The sequence below is a fragment of the Embiotoca jacksoni genome, unplaced genomic scaffold (genome assembly GCF_022577435.1).
Source record: "Embiotoca jacksoni isolate LCO1_2020_lvr unplaced genomic scaffold, fEmbJac1.0.p SCAF_5, whole genome shotgun sequence".
In the NCBI taxonomy this organism is placed as follows: Eukaryota; Metazoa; Chordata; class Actinopteri; family Embiotocidae; genus Embiotoca; species Embiotoca jacksoni.
The window spans coordinates 7,937,885-7,956,129 of record NW_027185403.1 but is presented as its reverse complement, the minus strand read 5'-3'; the positions used below and the strand labels follow the sequence as shown (position 1 = coordinate 7,956,129).

At 39.9% G+C, this 18,245-nt stretch overlaps 1 protein-coding gene across 4 annotated transcripts in view; it reads left to right on the top strand.

The window, feature by feature from the left end:
* Window positions 1-18,245, top strand: part of mid2 (midline 2) — a 144,734-nt gene that overhangs the window by 105,290 nt on the left and 21,199 nt on the right. For all 4 annotated transcript variants that reach the window (XM_069170436.1, XM_069170437.1, XM_069170433.1 and 1 more), the window contains 4 exons: window positions 5,095-5,202; window positions 11,922-12,070; window positions 13,347-13,474; window positions 13,975-14,118. In XM_069170436.1, coding sequence (XP_069026537.1) covers window positions 5,095-5,202; window positions 11,922-12,070; window positions 13,347-13,474; window positions 13,975-14,118 — 529 coding nt within the window. The remainder of the gene's footprint in view (window positions 1-5,094; window positions 5,203-11,921; window positions 12,071-13,346; window positions 13,475-13,974; window positions 14,119-18,245) is intronic.

Here is an 18,245-nt window from a genome sequence, read left to right as displayed (position 1 = left end):
CATTCTGTTTAATTTTAGCTCGTAAGTAATGCAGCACTCATTTCACAATATAAAAATATGGGTGAATAAATTGAATCTTGACATAATGCTTGAGCTGAACTCAGCCTAATGATGTATGGGAGCATATGTGAGCATATGTGCCCAGTGAGACCATCCCATAGGAGAGGCGGAGGTGGAAAATGTGGTGACGGTTTACTAGCTGATGTAGTTTTATGATGGACAGCTCTTTTGATTTAATGTTATGCTGTCTGTTTAAAATAAGCGGGCTACATTTGGATTTTCATGGTCTAGATTGGCTTATTAATGACTTTTACAATTAGAGATTTGCTTTTCTTGATACTGTGTTCCCTTTTTCAAAAACTCTTAACACATAACTCACAATTACTGCCATTTCCTACAACTAAATAAATAAAAATGTGTTAATTACTCATTAGGACATAAAACACTGATTGCCTGTTTTCCTTCCTGTATGGCCAAAGACTTGTGCCAAGTGAGGAAAGGGGAAAAGTTAGGCGGACTACAGAAAATTTGGCCATTACAGTGTTTCACCTTCCCAGGATAGTGTTCCCTCCATCTTACTCTCCATTTTTCAACGCAATACAGTAATAATTTTCTTCTTGGATGGATTGATTACTGCAAGTCCCAACATATCAGCAGAAGATAGCCAGCGATGGATCGCTCATGCAAATAGATTCCTCACCAGGTGTAATACAACAGAGAACATAAGGTGTAAAGGCTGTGAAAACTGTTTTAACAGTTTTAAAAGACTGAACTCATCAGAGGAAATATGTGCTTCCAATAGTAACAAACTGTACTCAGTTGCTATGAGGTCTGCACTTTACCTTTGTTCCTAATAGAATGTAACTATCACTGCTGATACCAACATGTGCTTGCGATATTTGTACTGTACAGGATGCATTTAAATGTCAACTGCATTATAGGAAGACAAGATAAGATAGCCATATGTGAAGAGATATGCATTAACAGGATGGATGAATGAGATCATTTTCTTGTTGGCTAAATCCAAATAAGAAATGCTAATCCCAGTTAGTTTGCTAAATGCTAAATGCATAATGCGTAATTATTATTATTGATAAAAAAAAAAAAAATGCAAAGGAATTTGAAAGGAACATCCTTTTATTGTACTCTCTGGCACCTGAAATTGAGTCACTGTGAAACAATGTTTTCACAAATGTTCACGACCACTTTAATAGCAGCAGCAGCTGGAAAGTGTTTGAAAGTGTTTGTGTGGTTACTCTTCACATCCCAATAATAGACCTATAGTTGAAGTCGACACTGGGATTTCAGTGCACCTGCAGAGGAGTCTCATAAATAGGGCTCTGCGCAGTAGGTGGCACTGTTTGTGTGGCAGGGAGTGGATAATAATGTCAGGAGCAGGTAGATGTTTTGAATCAAGCAAAAGAGGGGGTGGGGAAAGGTGGGGTTGTTTCCGTTCAAAGCTGCCAAGTAGTCCAGTTGTAATTCACAGTGATCCCGAAAGGCTGCATTTATCCTGTTTGCTCTTTGCAGTGTGTGTCTGCGTGCATGCGTGTATCTTTGTGAGGACCAATCTGAGTTTTGATCTTCAGACAGAGGGTGTTTGTGGGAAGTGAAGACCATTTTGTCCGGATCTCACGTTCTGACACACTTTCAAAGGGCATTTTGAGGGTTAAGACTTGACATTAGGTTACAAAAGTAGGTCTACATTGGGGTTAGCCATTAGTTGTGATGGTCAAAGTTAGGGTAAGGGAGCTTGGGAATGCATTATGTCAATGCATATCCTCACAAAGATAGCAGTACAAATCTGTGTAATGAGGCTTAAATGGATAGCAGTGTTGTAATGAGCTTTGTGAAGTGATGAGTGGAACTTGGTTGTTAGAGTAAGTTGCCAGGAAGTAACAACCCAGTAAAATTAAGGATGAGAAACTAATCAAAAAAAGATGAGTCACAATATGCAACAGCCAAAACTAGAGCAAAACTATTGCCTGCATGAGAATACATTAAAGTGTAATATTTAGTTATATATGTATACATTTTATATGTAAACACTGTACAAAAAATCCCTACGTGGTAAAACTTAATTTTAAAATTCCTAAAGACTAATGACTTAATATTTAACAAATGATTAAAACAGATGATTAAATAAGAGAAATCATATCATATATTTAAAATGACTTAAAGAAAATTCATTGTAGACAATCAGGGCAATGAATAGAAAAGTTACTTAGTTATAAAGTTATAAAGAAGCCCTTCCAATTTCAAAATAAGCAGAGTGTCTCATAACATTTGCTGCAGTTTTACAGTAATTTACAATGAACTGTATTTTTGAGCATTTTAGAGTGATTCAGTCTGTAATTACCATAACAGTTATTTGTCTTTGGACTTAAAGGACTGATTATTTTATTGCCATAACTCTGATTTAAATGTCATCTTTTCACTAGTTTAAGATTGTTAAACCCAGTCAGAACAGTGAATGGTGTCTCCTCTAAGTGTACACTCTGGTGTAGCACTGTATGAGGGTTGCCAGCTCAGACGCTCTCTCTCTAGAGTCCATGGACCGCAGAAAACACTCACCCGTTGCTTTTTGTGACAACAAACGCTGCAGAACGCAATAAAGCAGTTAAAGCAACACTGCTGTTTGTGAATTTTTTAGGCCTTTAGAAACATCTTTTGTAGGCCTCTGTTTGAAGTGTTGGTGACATTTCTTGCCCCTGGTGTTCATTTTCTAGATAACTCTGCAGTTGCCTCTTTTGAGTGAAAGCTCCCCATAGTCACTGCGCTGGGTTGTTTTATTTTGCTGGAGTAAATCTGCAATTTCTCTGATGTTTTGAGTTGGCTCCCACAGACAAAATAGTGGTGACTCCTGTCATCACGGTGTAGAAGTTGCACTCAGTACAACTGTACAGGTATTTTATCTTTGAAGCTACATGTTTTGTTTTTTTACATGCTTACATCAGTGCACAAAGAGCAGTTTGTAAAAATATAGATAAATAAATCCGTACATGGTTTTCTTTCAATTTTTATGATAAAATGTTTTTGATTTTTGATTTTGTTGTGGCTTTTTATCAAAAGAACAAAGATTCATATGTTTTCACTTCCTATGATAATGAGCATGAGACACATAGAAATAGCTGGAAATATTATAGTTCTTTTTTTTCTTTTTTTCGGAACCTAAAAGAACCATGGGCGTTAGAAACAATTCTTAAGTCATAAAAGGTACATTGCTTTACAAAAGTGTAATAGTGTATAAACTCATACAATTTAACACAGTGTATGTTTATACTGTTTCAGGGAGGTACCGATTGGTAGCCTAATTCTCCTGATAAGACTACATTACTTCGTAACTTTGCCATTTTGAGTTTTTCCATTTTTTTTCCAATCGACCAAGAGCCTTACTAGTTGTAAATGAGGTTTTTTTTTTGTTTTTTTTTTATAAAGCAACTTTTGTTTGCTAAGGCATACTTTGGGCTCTAATGCCCTCAGCAGAGCTTCTATTGAGTATGTTTATTGCAGATTAATCACAATTTTGCAAAAATCCAAGCTGTGCAAATATTTCACACATGGGTTGAATCTGCATTAATAATAATAATAATAATAATAATAAATAAAATCCTGGAGGGACTGATTCATTATGTCCAACTCTTGGACCTGACAAAGCAGTGATAAGGTTTCTCTCCCGTTTCTGGCCAGTCTTAACTCCCAGTGAATATTTTGCCTCATTTAACAGGACAGGTGTGTTTCCTAACACATAAGTTTGTGTAACATTACATTATATTTGTTGGTGAAACAGTGATTAAAGCTAACTCATTGGCAAACCATTCATCCCTTAATAAACCCTAATTGTGATAGGTCAAATGTTCCTGCAATGAAGAAAATGTTAGTAATTGCACACATTGCTGTTTAGTTTTCTGCTCTCTTTATTGCCTCAGCAGTGATGTTGGAGCAGTATTTTTTTTTTCATTTGAACCCCTGCCATAAGTGTTTCAGAAGCGTTTGGTGTAATTATAAGTGTATTTTGCAGTTGGCAGACCTGTTGGTCAGGGGTTTATTGCTGCAATTCAGCAAACAGCCTTAGCGTTATAGTAACACCCACCCACCCCCCAATTTTGAAGTTGGCTGTCCTTTTAGTGTTGGCCTGAAATGGTGAACTGATGATGAGTTGCCGTGGCAACTTTGGTCCTGAAATAATCCCAGACTCTATTAACTTGGCATGTCGTAAGCATATTCTGCCTTTGAATTAATGATTGTCTACACAGGCCCTTACTGTTTTTTTTTTTTTTAATGAAGCTCTCAGTATTCAAACCATCCTCAGCCTATTTCTCACTCAGTGAAGTAAACATATTTTGTAAATACATGCATCTCTAGGAATGTAATGCAGCGTTTTCTTAGTATATAATGGTCCTTCTTGTATACAATATTGAAGTTAGATATAAAAAATAAGTAGAGGTTTAAATACAACAGCGTTGTACCGCTTTTCAAGCGCTGTATTAAACTTTCCTACCAGCAAGGAGCAGAACATTTCTGACAAAATGAGTAATGAAGTTCGATCTTCACTCTACACTGAATTGTCGTTTATCACAACCTGCCATGCCCACTACACCAGTCAATTAAGCAACTGTATGTAAATGTGTATTTATTTTTTTCCTGGATCAATGTGTGCTTTGCAATTAAATTATTTATGATTTATATTTACACAATTATTAAATTGGAAATCACTTATCTCTGTTTTGTTCATCACAAGTTATTTCTAATCCAGGTGCTGGAGGCAAATTGTCCTGATGTGCAGAATGCACAACAAAATTGAGAAATGAATGACATTCTCTGTATGTGATGATATGAGTCATCTTGGCTGCCAATCGAGAAACCGCACCAAGCTCCTCACAAATAAAGAGGCAGAAAAAACATGCGTGGCAGACACATTTTTTTGTTTTCACTAAGACTAAACAAAATGCAAGATACAGTGTTAGTTAGTGTAATATAATGTGCTCTTGATAAATACATACATTTGCTTGCCATTGTGCCTGCCGGTTTGAAAGTGAGTGTGTGAGGGAGTTTTTTATTTATTTGTTTACATTTATCTACTTTTCTCTCCAGGTTAACACGGCCATGCATGAAGCTAAGCTGGTGGAGGAGTGTGATGAGCTAGTGGAGATCATCCGTCAGAGAAAACAGGTCATCGCTGTGAAGATCAAAGAGTCCAAGGTAAAGTATTAAAGTATTCCCAGGACAACTATAAACTGTTTTCATTTTTGTTCAAGCGCAGTCAAGAATATTTAAATTCAGCTGAAATTATTAAATTGGATGGCTTCAGCAACTTAAAGTTACAGTGACTGTTTTTGTCTATTAAGGGAGACATGATAAGAGACTAATCATTTTGCAATTTAATTGTCTGAAAACTTATAGCTACCCAGTCAGTGAGGGATTAGTTATTCTTAACAACTAGTTGCCTGTCTTTACACCTCCAGCAGACATAATGCAACGTTATCATCCCGTTGGAGTTTTGTTTCTCATAACCTGAATTGTTTAAGTTGAATATTGTCGTGTGTGAGCAGTGTGTAGGATTTACTGGCATTTCGTGGTGAGTTTGCAGATTGCAACCAATTGAATATCCTTCACTTCACCCTCCAACAGAAAGTGGCGTTGAAACTCGCGAAAAACACACAAGTTCCTCTACAGACTCAGTGCTTGGTTTGTCCCCTCTGGACTGCTGTAGAAACATGGCGGCCTGCATGGAAGAGGGCTCACTCCCTATGTATATGTGAAGGGTTCACTCTAAGGTTCTGAAAACACAACAATTCTTAGTTTAAAGTTATTATATACTAATTCGTATTCTTAAATCTTATACACTGAACCATTAAACACCCGAGAAATGATCTGCTAGTTACCATCTCGTTGTCAACTTTGTCTGCTGGGTAGCATACATTCAGGTCTTCAGTTTTTCCCTGAAAAATCCCACCTGAAGCTGGATATGGTGTTGATCCTTGTGGTGAAGGAGAACCAGGTAGTATATCGATCTCTGTATACACTTAAACCAAAACAATGAGCTAAAAGTGGCTAAATAGCTCCATAGACGGAAGTGGCATTTGTCATCAGGAGCAATCAATTTGATATTGAACATAATAAATGTATTAAGTGTTTATGTAAAAACTATTGATTAATGCAGTTTAGAACAAAGAGATGTTGAGTTCATATTATTTTTGATTCATTCATTTTACACTAATTCACTTATTGTTCTTTGAAGCAGGCAAAATGGCAATTACTCAGTCCACTGTGGTTTTGTACTGGAGAATGAACATGAGAGCAGCAGTCCCCAGAATATACTTCTGAGACTACTTCTGTATTTGTCCGCTTGTTCACCCAGACACACATCATATACAGCCTTCAGGAGAAATGAAAATGAATTGAAAAAAAAACAAAAAAAACAAGTGAGGAAAAAGAGAGAGCACCAAAGGCCTCCCTCACATGAAGGCAGCCAACCTGAATGTGTCTGGAGAAAACCTGAGGTGGCAGGAAAGACTGTTCTGAACCGTCTGGAGTCCAGGACTCATTGCACAAACAGCTGTGTCTGTGGGGGTGTATGTGTGTACACGCGCCCATGTGTATATGGGTGGAGCCCCATGAGCACCTGGGGCTTCAAGACAGAGACCCTCCCAGAGGTGAAGTTTTTAAGTGCTCGTGGAGGATTCGCTGAGCGTTGTCGAGAGATGAAAGATTTCCAAACACTTAACGCGAGCACGGAAGTAGGTATGTGTGTGTTCAGGTGTGTGAATGAGAGAGAGGAAGTGGGTCAGAGTGTGTCCGCAGTGATTGCAGACAAAGAGCAAGGCTTGTTCTCCTGAGAGTCTGGGTCTGTAAAAGGCTGTCTAGCAGAGGATAGAGCAGTGAAATGCAGGAGACGGAGGTAAAAAGGTAGCACGTGTAAAATAGCACAGCTTCCCTTGAAGGGTCAAAGAAAACGAATCAAATGCGCTGAGTAACTCAAGCAAATGCAGATGCGTTAAAATGGAAGTCAGCTGGAAAGACAGTGGTGGACAGAGACAATATTTATATTTCACACAGCCATTGTTCGGAAAGCCCAACTCATTTTATGCATTTGAACAAACTCCTGATGCGCTCTCCTGTTGAGGACAGACTCAGACGGGAAAGTGTTCAGAGGTGACTCTGCAGCAGAATAACAGGATTATGCAGGATTGATCACGGTGAGCAGAGCCGTTAAAGGTGCTCCCATTCTCCTCTTAACGAGTTCGGTATCTCGCAAAGGAGACTCAGCAGTCATGCTTAATCTCTCCCTGCCCAAACAAAACACACACTATTCCCACGGCCTGATGTGTGTGAGTGTTTTCATCATATGACCGCATGTCTTCCATGTCCTCCATTATCATTCGGAACACTATTTCAACTCCTTTCCAGCCTAGAGGATTAACAACTCAAATCCCTTTTTGGGTTTTTAACTATTTCCACTTTATGTTTAAAAACAACTTTGTCTTTGACGATCTGTTTTGTCCTTTTTAACTTCCTTTTACAAACTTATGGAAGTTAGAGACTCTTCAACAGCATTAGTTTAAATGCCTAAAAACAACCTTTCTTTACATTTACTTGAAAAGTGTCTCTTGTGGTTGTATAATTTATGTCTCTCAAAAGGCCATGCAAATAACACTGGATACGCTAACCTGCTGATGGTGCAGGTCAGGGAAGATGGATGGGCAAACATTTTCATCCATACTGAGGGAAAATATGACAAATTGCTGCGTTGGACTTTAAATAGTCTGCACTTATATAACACCTTTTTACCTTTTTTGCATTCCATTTACACACACACACAGAGCTTTGTTCTGGTCCAGCTCATATTCATGCTCATTTGATTTAAAGGAACCAAGTCCAAAATGCTACCAAAGATACAAAACAATTGACAGATAACAGTTCATGCAACAAGAGCTGGATTTATTTGTTGTTTAACTTTTTGAATTCATGTTAAAACCACACATCGTCTTTCACAAAATAGTGTCTTTGTTCCATTTGCTTTCAGACTACAAACAAATCATGCAAAAGTTTACTTGGAACTGGAAGAAAGACAGAAAATTTGGTCCAGGACAGTTATTTGTGTGCACCTATTTGGAACAGCAGACACAAGTAAGATTGAGCTTTCAACAGATTTGCTTGCTCATAATTAAATAATAGTTCCTTCAAAATGTACTTTGTGCACTTGCAAAAAATACTGTCGTGTGCTCAAATCTACTGTTGTGCACTGAGGTAATGCAACCTGACAGAACAGATTTAAGCCTATTTTCATAACCCAATACAAGGCTGAAGAACAAATTGAAATACTGATTGGCGGGCAGTACCAAATTTAAGGTTTGATTAAAGACGGTTTAATTTCAGTTCTAAATGAGGCCGTCTTCACACGAGGTGAGAATCCCACACACAGACCATGCCAGACTGTGTCCATTATTTTGAGGGAGAGGAGTAATCATCACTAAAATTGTTGTTTGCCGCATATGTTGCCAAATAATAACCCATCCATTAAACCCATCTCGTCTGTCCTCTCTTTGCAGTCAACAACCTGCTCAAATGTCATTTATAGTGACAACAGATTATGGTGGACTTACTGGAAGAGCGGCTGAGACGTCAATTGAAAACTCCATTAAGTCTCCAGCTTAGAGAGGCTTCTACTCGCAGCGGCTTTTCCACCAGTAGAGAAAGCGAGTGGACATTAGATACTGTTTTGATTCTTTGAGAGCTTTTGACGGCAAGCTCTTAACCAACTGTCACCCAGCGTGGGTTTTTTGGGGGGATGTTTTTGCATAATTCAAACCTGGCAAGCACAACTGTGTCGCTAAAAATACACATGACTAATATTTAAAGCACACTGACAATTTTGAATGTTGTCTCTGCTCATTTCAGTTCAGTTTTGTGTATCAATTCAAATTAGAAATGATTTTGTTTTCAAACAACAAAGCTTACCTACTTCACTGTTTGACAAAAATTCATGGAGGCTTCATTTAATCATTATTTCAAAATGCCATCCACGCTATTTTGTTCTGCAGCTCACCTGTTGTTGACAATCTCAGGGCTCACAAGCTGCTTACTGTTTGTTACTTACTGTGGAGTTTCATCAAACTAACTTCATTTCCAGAATCAGGACATGAGACGCATTGAAGATAAATAGATTACTTTAATTTCAAATTAGCATAGAACGGCTTCCTTATGCACAGTCGGAAATTACATTACAGCACAAATGTTGACAAATTACAGTCAAAAGGGGCTGCACACAAAAGTGTGTGTGTGCTTGTGTCTGAACCCTGACCTTGTCAGGAGTCCGGTTTTTTCCTCTGTTTTGCCCCGATCACCTCTCCTCCTGTGTCCCCTGTCTGCTTGTCTGTGGCCACGCCCCTCACCTCCCGTGGCCACGCCCCTCACCAGTCCCAGCAGATGCAGCCACTCACCCCTGATCACCACCTGCAGGTGTGCTGCATCTCCCTGATCACCTCCCCGGACTATATGTAACCTGCCCCTGCACTACTCTGATTGTCGGTTAATTTTTTGTTAGTCACCCGTCCGTCCGCTCTCCGTCAGTCCTGTTCCCGTTCCTCCGGCCTCCGTGCCTCCTGCGGATATTCCCTGTCAAAGTCACCAGTCGGTGGAGTTGCCCTCCCGACTCGGAGGATAGTTGACGCCGTCCCTTCCGCTGGTCTGCCGGCTGCCATGTCATCCGTGTCCCCCTGGAGCAGTCGGTCGAGTTGCCCTCCCGACTGGAAGCAAGTGGACACGATAGGTGCCACCTTTTGGTTTGTTTGTTTTTTGTTTATTACAATAAAGACTGTACTTTGGAACTTATACCTCGAGTCTGTGAGCTTGCATTTGGGTCCTTGTAAACACCCCCACATAACAGACCTGACTGATTGGCCTGCCTCTTGATGCACACAGCAAGGTTATTTGTGACGAGGATGAAGCAAATTAACATGAGTATGTGACCCAACATCATTTTCTGCTTGGATTTCAGGGCGCTGTATGGCTCCAGCAGTCTGTTCTGGCTAGGTTCGAGATGAAATGACCGCTCAGTGTTTTCTTCCTCATAAAAGTTGGCCTGTGCCGAGGGCAGATGTATAACATGAGCACGGGTTTGTGACAAAACAAACTTGTGGCAGTCCAAGCAGCTTCTCCAAGTTGGTATATACGAGATGTGTACGTTTCTCTGTGGACTGAGTGTTTTGACACTTTTCTAGTGTTTAGTTATTTATTTAGACCTGCTTTACAATTAAAAAAAAGAAATGGATGTCTGAAATTTTCCAATATGGGACCTTTAATAGACAAACGCAGACATTTATGACAGCGCAGAAAGCTGTACCTCATGCTCTGACGGTTATTATATCAGATCCAACAATCCATTATGCTATTCATCTTTGCCCTTCTCTTTTGCAAGATAGTTAAAAGGTCAGTGTGGGAATAAAGGGGCAATCGGCTAACTTCACCTCCGACCCTGTGAAGAGCCTCTGTCCTATTTGCTGCATTCCTTGTGTCTTCCTGTCTGTGCCTGTGTCTATGTCACAGTGTCTGTGATCGGGCTTCTGCTCGGAGTCTACAAGTTTATTATTGAGTGTTTTCAGCCGTCAGATACACGGAGTACGAAGTAGTTACATGTGTGGGAAGTTTTATGGGAGAAAGGGCAACATTTTAGGCTTGGCTAACTATAAAATAACATATTTATGCAGAACGTTTTTCCTCTTTTCATCAACTCTACATAAACGGTAATTTCCTCTGCTCACTGTTTCTGCAAGATGTGATTTCTCTGACAACATAATATTTGATCAGTCTTCAGCATATTCAGTATCTATCCAAGATTCCTGCAGAGTTTGTGTTTGTTTGTGTTTGTTTATTCATCTACAGTAATAAAACTGCAGCCACCAACAGTCAGTAAATCACTAGTTGTTGGTTTCCTCTAGCAGGAATCACCTCAGAGGGTGCCATCAAATCTGACTTTATGTTAATATGTTGTTGCAATTTGGCAGCAAAGCTTGATTGTATTTTGTGGAAGTGTGGACATATTTGTGGATAAGGGACTGTCACAATGATGAATACCTCCGACTGAATTCATTGGACTGCAGTTGAGATGCAGCTGGAGGTAGAGGCAGTTCTGAGGCACTTTTTTCATGAATTTGTGCAGTGGAAGGAACGAGTTGCCCTGAGCAAATAGAAAGTTATTTTCAGTCACAGAAGATGAACGTAAAAGATCAATAACACCGGAGAACTACTTTTGTATGAGTTTTGAAAGTGGGGATGAAAGATGGGGTGTAGCTAAAAATTCCTGCATAGTAAAAGAATGTGAATGTTACATTTGTGAAACTTTTACTAGACCAGGTAATATAAAGCTGGTATTGTTGTCTGTGTTAATGAAAAGTCTGGTTATCAGAACAGCGATGTACTCCATCAAAGCTCAGGTTCTGTGAATAACTATAAATCGTGTGTCACAACATAGCAACAAGGGATGGGATCTTCCATCTGTGGATGAACCGTCTGCTCAGTATTCCGCTTTCAAATGACTGTGCATAGATTAATGACATGCTTCCTTTACCTGGCAGAGTTTCCAATGCACGTTATTTTCTTTTCTTTTCTTTTTTTTTGAACAAGTTCCACAGAGAATGTTTTTCGTAGTTCTCCTGTTTGTACTGTAGCATTTAATCTCTGAGCGCTGATGTTTTACCAGAGCCTGGTAGTAATGTTCCTTCTTGTGCTCCTTTTAGTGTTTAATGGTGGTTGGAAAAAAAACCTTTTAGGTGCATTACCACCACCTTTTGACAGCACTAATGCATTGCTACCAGTTACTGGTAAAAACAAGGGAAGTAAGATGATTTTCGCATTAGCTATATTATTTTTTAACAACTATTCAAAAATCACGATTCCTACTGTGTTTGTGTTTATTTCAGGTTATGAAACTTCGCAAGTTGGCTCAGCAGATTGCAAACTGCCGCCAGTGTCTGGAGCGCTCGAGTGCCCTCATCACACAGGCTGAACAGAGTTTGAAGGAGAACGACCACGCCCGCTTCCTCCAGACTGCCAGAAATGTAGCAGAGAGGTGCGTGATATAGTGCTTGGACTTTTACACATCTGCACATACCGACAATAAGGTAGAAAATGTAGTATACCTGTACATTCAGTAAAACATTTTAACAATATTTTTGAAACTACACACAATAGTCTTCTGACATTTGTTGTTCTGTATTAATCCATCTCCTTTTTTCTGCTAGTAGCCCTCAATCTTAACAGCAGCACATGTCCTGTAAACCAGTTTGTTGCCATAAGAGACTGATTTCTTTTCATTTTATTCATTAGAATTATAAACAAGAGGAGAGTTTCAACAAGTCATCCTGGCTTTTATTTCTCTAGCATACTTGCATTGTGTTGCGGGCTACATATTTAAACTGGTTTTTAATGTATCTGACAATACAACTTTGACTATTTCAATCAAACTCTCTGCTCTGCAATGAATTTGCTTCTGTTTGATTTTTGCTTCTGTGAAACCCGGTGAAGGGCTGCTGGTGAAATCAGTATTATATCAAACGTCTCCGGCCCTTGCGATCAATGTCAGGCCTCTGTTGAAAATCATCTATCATTTAAGGGCCAGCACTGCAGCTTTTCTCTCCACCTTCGTACTTCTGTAATGCCATCATCCCTTCCTCCTGCCGCAGGCCGTTAGCCTTTTCGCTGTCTCTTTTACAGACAAAGACCTTTGCAAAATCTGCAGCTAGCGCAGCATCTTTTTTTGGCCCCAGCTCCAGTGTTTATTTGTAGGACCTGGCGAGCAGTTTATTGACTGACTGATTTCTCCTCACTGAGGAACAAAAGTCTTAAGGACTGTGCTCCACTCTGCACTGCTGTGTAACCCTGCCAGCACTGTGGTTCAGGCTGGCTCCTGCCACAGACATCTTACTAATGCTCATAGCAGAAGTAGGTGCAAATTTCCACACAACTGTAGAGACTGTGGAGTAAGTGTGTCAATGTGTGTCTGGTTTGTCTGTGTTTTGACATCACCGAGGTCGAAATACTGTTTGTTTAAGACTACACATTTTCTTTTTGTATTCTTTTACATTCGACTTTCATTTTACTCATCTATATTTTCTCTCTCACCTTTTCCTGTCACTGATGATGTCTCCCATCTCTCCCTTTTGTCACCTCACTTGCTTCACTTCTCCCTATACATTTTTTCATCACCTTTCGTCTTTCCTTGCTCCTCCCCTTTTTGTCCCATTCATCCCCTCGTCTGACCTCTTGTCCCTCCTTTCGCTGCCTCACATTTTTACCCTTCTGCTGACATTTCCTTTGCTCAACCCCATGTCCCGACCACTCTAAAGGGTTGCCATGGCGACGGCCTCCTCCCAAGTACTCATCCCCGATGTCAACTTGAATGAGGCGTTCGACAACTTTGCGCTTGACTTCTCCCGAGAGAAGAAGATTCTGGAAGGACTAGATTACCTAACAGGTGAGCATTGCATCTGTCTGGTCTTCAATGTACACTTTAATTATGGACAGTAGATCCTGCTGTTGTCGTGAGAAAATCTTAAGTGTCATGTCTTGGTTGATTAAATGTTTTAAAGAAAAAAAAACAGTTCTCTGTGGGTTAATTCAATTATCAGCCCCTGTGACATAGTAAACTCATTAGATATCCTTACAAACGAGTTAAACATCATTATTCTAAGCGGTCGATAAGGACATAATACACAAGCATTTCCATGAAGTGGTATTAAATACTACAAAATGTGAAATATTACTGGTATATTTCCAGCCACCAGATGGTATAAACATTATTCAGCCTTCAGCGAGCTATTTGACAGACGTTTCGTCTCCACTCCTTTTATAGATGGATTTTATGCAAATTTTAAGTGTGACACTTTGTCTGTCTTAGAATTTCATCTATATTTAAAATGTAAAAATGAATTACCATTTATAACTTTTATTTCATGTTGTCATGTTGTTTTGAAGCTCCCAACCCGCCATCCATAAGAGACGAGCTGTGCACCGCCTCCCACGACACCATCACTGTTCACTGGACGTCAGAGGACGAGTTCAGTGTCACTTCCTATGAGCTGCAGTACACCATCTACACAGGCCAGACAAATTTCATCAGTGAGTCAAGTGCACCCACACACACACACACACACACACACACACACACACACACACACACATATACAATACACATGTATAGTAAATTATAAAATAATATCTGTAGCCCACTGTAGATCACAAGCAATTATTATCAGAGAACAGAAAGAACTTCACATTCACTCAGTTTGAGCTTAATTTCAGCAGCAAGAGGCAACCTCACAAATTTGTATTTAATGTTTAGCTAAGAGGTTGTGTTTAAATATCTTAAAAAAAATTAATTTGATGGAGAATTAGGAAATATTTGGTTTGTTTTTTATGTGGTTTACAGAGGAAATAGTTTCATGCTATCATAGCAACTCTGCCACAGAGTAGCCTTACAGTCACTAACGGTAACAACCGATTAAAACCATCTACACATGACTCAGACTTGTCACTAGCATTTAGGCTACTGCTATATTATAAGACCAAATACCTGCAAGGTATCAACAAACATTTAACAATCCTTGTCTGATGTAAAGTGAACAATTGTTTAAGTCATTTAAAACTGGTTTCTTTTGACTCACAAAGACACACAAATATAGTGTAATAAACAAGCGTGCAAACATGTGAGATTGCCCATTTATCACTAGTCTTCAGTACGATAAGAATCCCTCCGTGTTTAACATTAAAAAAAAAGATACATATCTGCACCTACACACATTCACGCACAAACCCGAAAGAAGCACAAAGAAACAGCCCATTCCCACTGACCGCTCTGCTGTTACAGACAGAAATAAAATGACACAATACTTTCAGAATTCCTCAGTCTGGTTTTCATTAGATCAATACTTTATACAAACTGTGTTGCATAACCTAGATTTTCTGTCCAGCTCAAGTCTTTGTTGTCCTCCATGCTCACATTCACAGATAGAGCTGAGTTATCAAGACTACTCATTATAAAATATAGGACATACAGTTCAAACTGTGACAGAAGGGGATGCTTCAGACCGATTCATGGTTTAGTGTCTGATTTTTGCTGAAGCAGTGTGAAAATTTGGCAGACATAAAAAATGTAAACGTAATGCCCTTTTTAAAACTCCCCCTTCCTCATAGCTGTTTAATTTTTGTTTCAGGCCCATAAAAACAGCATGATTTATATTTGAGATATTTGCAAGCATTGTATTGCCAGAACAATGTCCAATGTAACATTTGTTTTCTATAGCTACAATTTACTGATGTCCCCTAAATGCCTCAAATGATACCACATTTAGATAACACATGCACAAAATATTCCTGAACAGGATTGTATGCATTTTCCAACAATCTGGCTTCCATTAGCTAATCAGCAAAATTGCCGATCTGGCTATTTCTATACAAATGAAGGGAAAGAATGTCCACTGTGGATGAGAAGACAAACAGGAGAACAAGTGAAAATCAGAGTGGATAATGGGTAGATAAGGGAGGTGAGAATTACCACTTACTGATATGAGGAGAATGTGATTAATGTACATAATCGTTCACATTCAAGCATGTGCTCTGTCTCTCTCACACACGCACACGCACGCGCGCGCACACACACACACACACACACACACACACACACACACACACACACACACACACCTGTGCCTCTCTATTCTTTTCATCCCCTCTCTGATCCTTTCATCAGCTCCTCTTCTCTCCTCTGTGTAGCCTGACATTTCTCCATCTAACCATGCAACTCAAGTGCCCCAGCCATTTGAAACATCAGGATACATTTCAGCTAAGATAGACTGAATGACTCAGATATTCAGCAGTGTGCTGCCACAGAGTCCTCAGAGATTCATAAGAGAAACTGAGAAAGAGAGAAACCCATTTAGCCTGCCATGGCACTTGAGTTTGTACCATAGTATGTTTCTCAAACTTTCCCAGTGGCTAAATGCTCCCACTTGAGTCCCATCCTGTGTGTCTCAGTATTTTTTCTCGCCTGCACATATCCTCAACCTACACCCTCCCATGGGGAGCAGGGTTGTGGGGTCTTGTGAACCCCGCCTTTGCCGGATCATCCAAGCAAAGCAGCAGAAAATTGAATCAGCAAGTGAAACCTAACACCATGGAGAAATGTAAGCAGAGTCACAAAGCCAAAAATTACTGCAAGTAAGGACATCTTGTATTGTGAGTGTGTTGCTGCTCTCTGTGGCAGACAGCAGCTACACATTTACAAATGTGGCATGTCTAATGTTGTTGACCCACTTCTTTATCTGCCAACTGACATCCCAGATTTTCCACTTATGCATTTACTTCGTCATTAATACTTGTTTTCTATTTTACTTTCTGACCAGACGTCACAGTTAAACCTTCTATTTTGTGTTAACTGCTATTTTATGATGTTGGTGCTTGTAATATCTGTTGATTTAGATTTGAGCCATCAGAGTTGATTTACACTTTTTTGAAGTTGTTAACACTGATGTAAATACTTTTTTATATATACTTGGTAACTAAATGCGACATCCAAATAATTTCATCTGTAACACTATGAGATAGTGTTGTGCCAAAAGTGATCTGTCATTATTTGCTAACACAGATTTAATTAGGACTGCCCCCTGAAAGTCGATGAGTCAAATCATTTGTCAGAAGTCGCCCGAGATTCTTTAAGTCGAGGAGTCATTTTCTTTATTGTGTGCTTAGCGTAGGGTAATTGTTCTTAGTTGGGTACCGGAGTCCTAAGAAAGGCGATTAGGGCCACCCGCTGCACTATGCTGAGGTTAAGGTTCCGAGTGGGGGGCCAGGATCAGAGGTCGCCTGCACTGTCCTCTGCGTGCACCCCAATGTGCAGTCTGTCACCCCTCAAAGAGGCCACCAGGAGTGTGTCACTTTGATGGAGGTGTTTGGGGACACAGGGTCGTCCGGTCAGAAGCAAGGCCCAGACTTGGGGATGTTGTTGACTGTGACATCTGTCCCGCAAGGGCAGCTGTCTGTCGGCTGCAGCCTCCACCAGGGGAGGTCTGTGGGCATGGAGAGGCACATTAAGAGGCTCAAGCAGCGACAGACTCTGAGACAAAGAAGAGCATCCTGTGGATGGTCTATATGAAAAAAATATATTTGTATTGTAAAGCCAAATCCAGTGAGTACAGCCCAAGCGGACACCTCCTGGGCTAAAAAATTGCAACAATGCCAAAAAACTACTCAAGTGGCTATTTGAGGCTAACTCCAAAATCGAGTAAATCTCCATTTACCCCAGTGTTAACATGCTCAATTTTACAGCAGAAGTAAATAGGTTTACAGCAAGAAATAGCCCTTTTCTGAATAGCTCGTTTTTTTTTGTATTGCCCAGCTCAAGTAATTTTAATATATTTGTCTGTACTAATAGAACTATGTGCCCCTGCTTCCACCTCCACATGAGATCAGCTACTTTTTTTTCCCAATTTGTATTGCCAATTTGTACTTTTTTTTAGGAGGCCTACGCACACAACCACACAACCAATATCTGCCTGATGTCTCCCCTTGCAACCTGTCTTTCATGTGTACTCACAAACACTGGCCTGTGGTGAAATATTAACATGATTATCAAAGATGAAAAGCAGAATTTCAGTGGGTGTTCGGGCAACACAGAGGTTAGTAAAATATAATTTCATGTGCATCTTGACAGGGAATCTGTTACAGCATCAGCGGTATCGATCTCTGAGGTGATGTTGAATGAAATGATGAGATTTGAGTTATTATAAAAGCCCGGTCAGACAACAGTAAACTTGGTAAAGTAGAAATATTAAGAAATTAACAGAGTATTCTTATATTCAGATGCAATGCAGACCCATGCAGGCACACTGACAGACACACACTATCACCATTAACTGTGTATTGCGTCATCAAAGACAAACCCTCTTCCATTCCCAGGATACTTTGTGTAACTGTTCCCTTCTCAACTGTCCACTTCTGAGACACACACAGACACAGCGGATACTCACACATACTGTACATGCACATTCACACACACTCAGACTTGATGTCTGGATGCAAGACAGAAGCTGATCTATTTCCTCCCCGTTTCACTTTCCGTTCTCTTTTTGCAATGGCACACTCAGTTACTCCTCCACCGTACTTTGAAGTCACAATGCTCTCCAAGGCAGCAGCGCTCGTGTCAGAAAGCCCCTTACCATTGGCAAAAGTAGCACCAGCATATTGCTGTG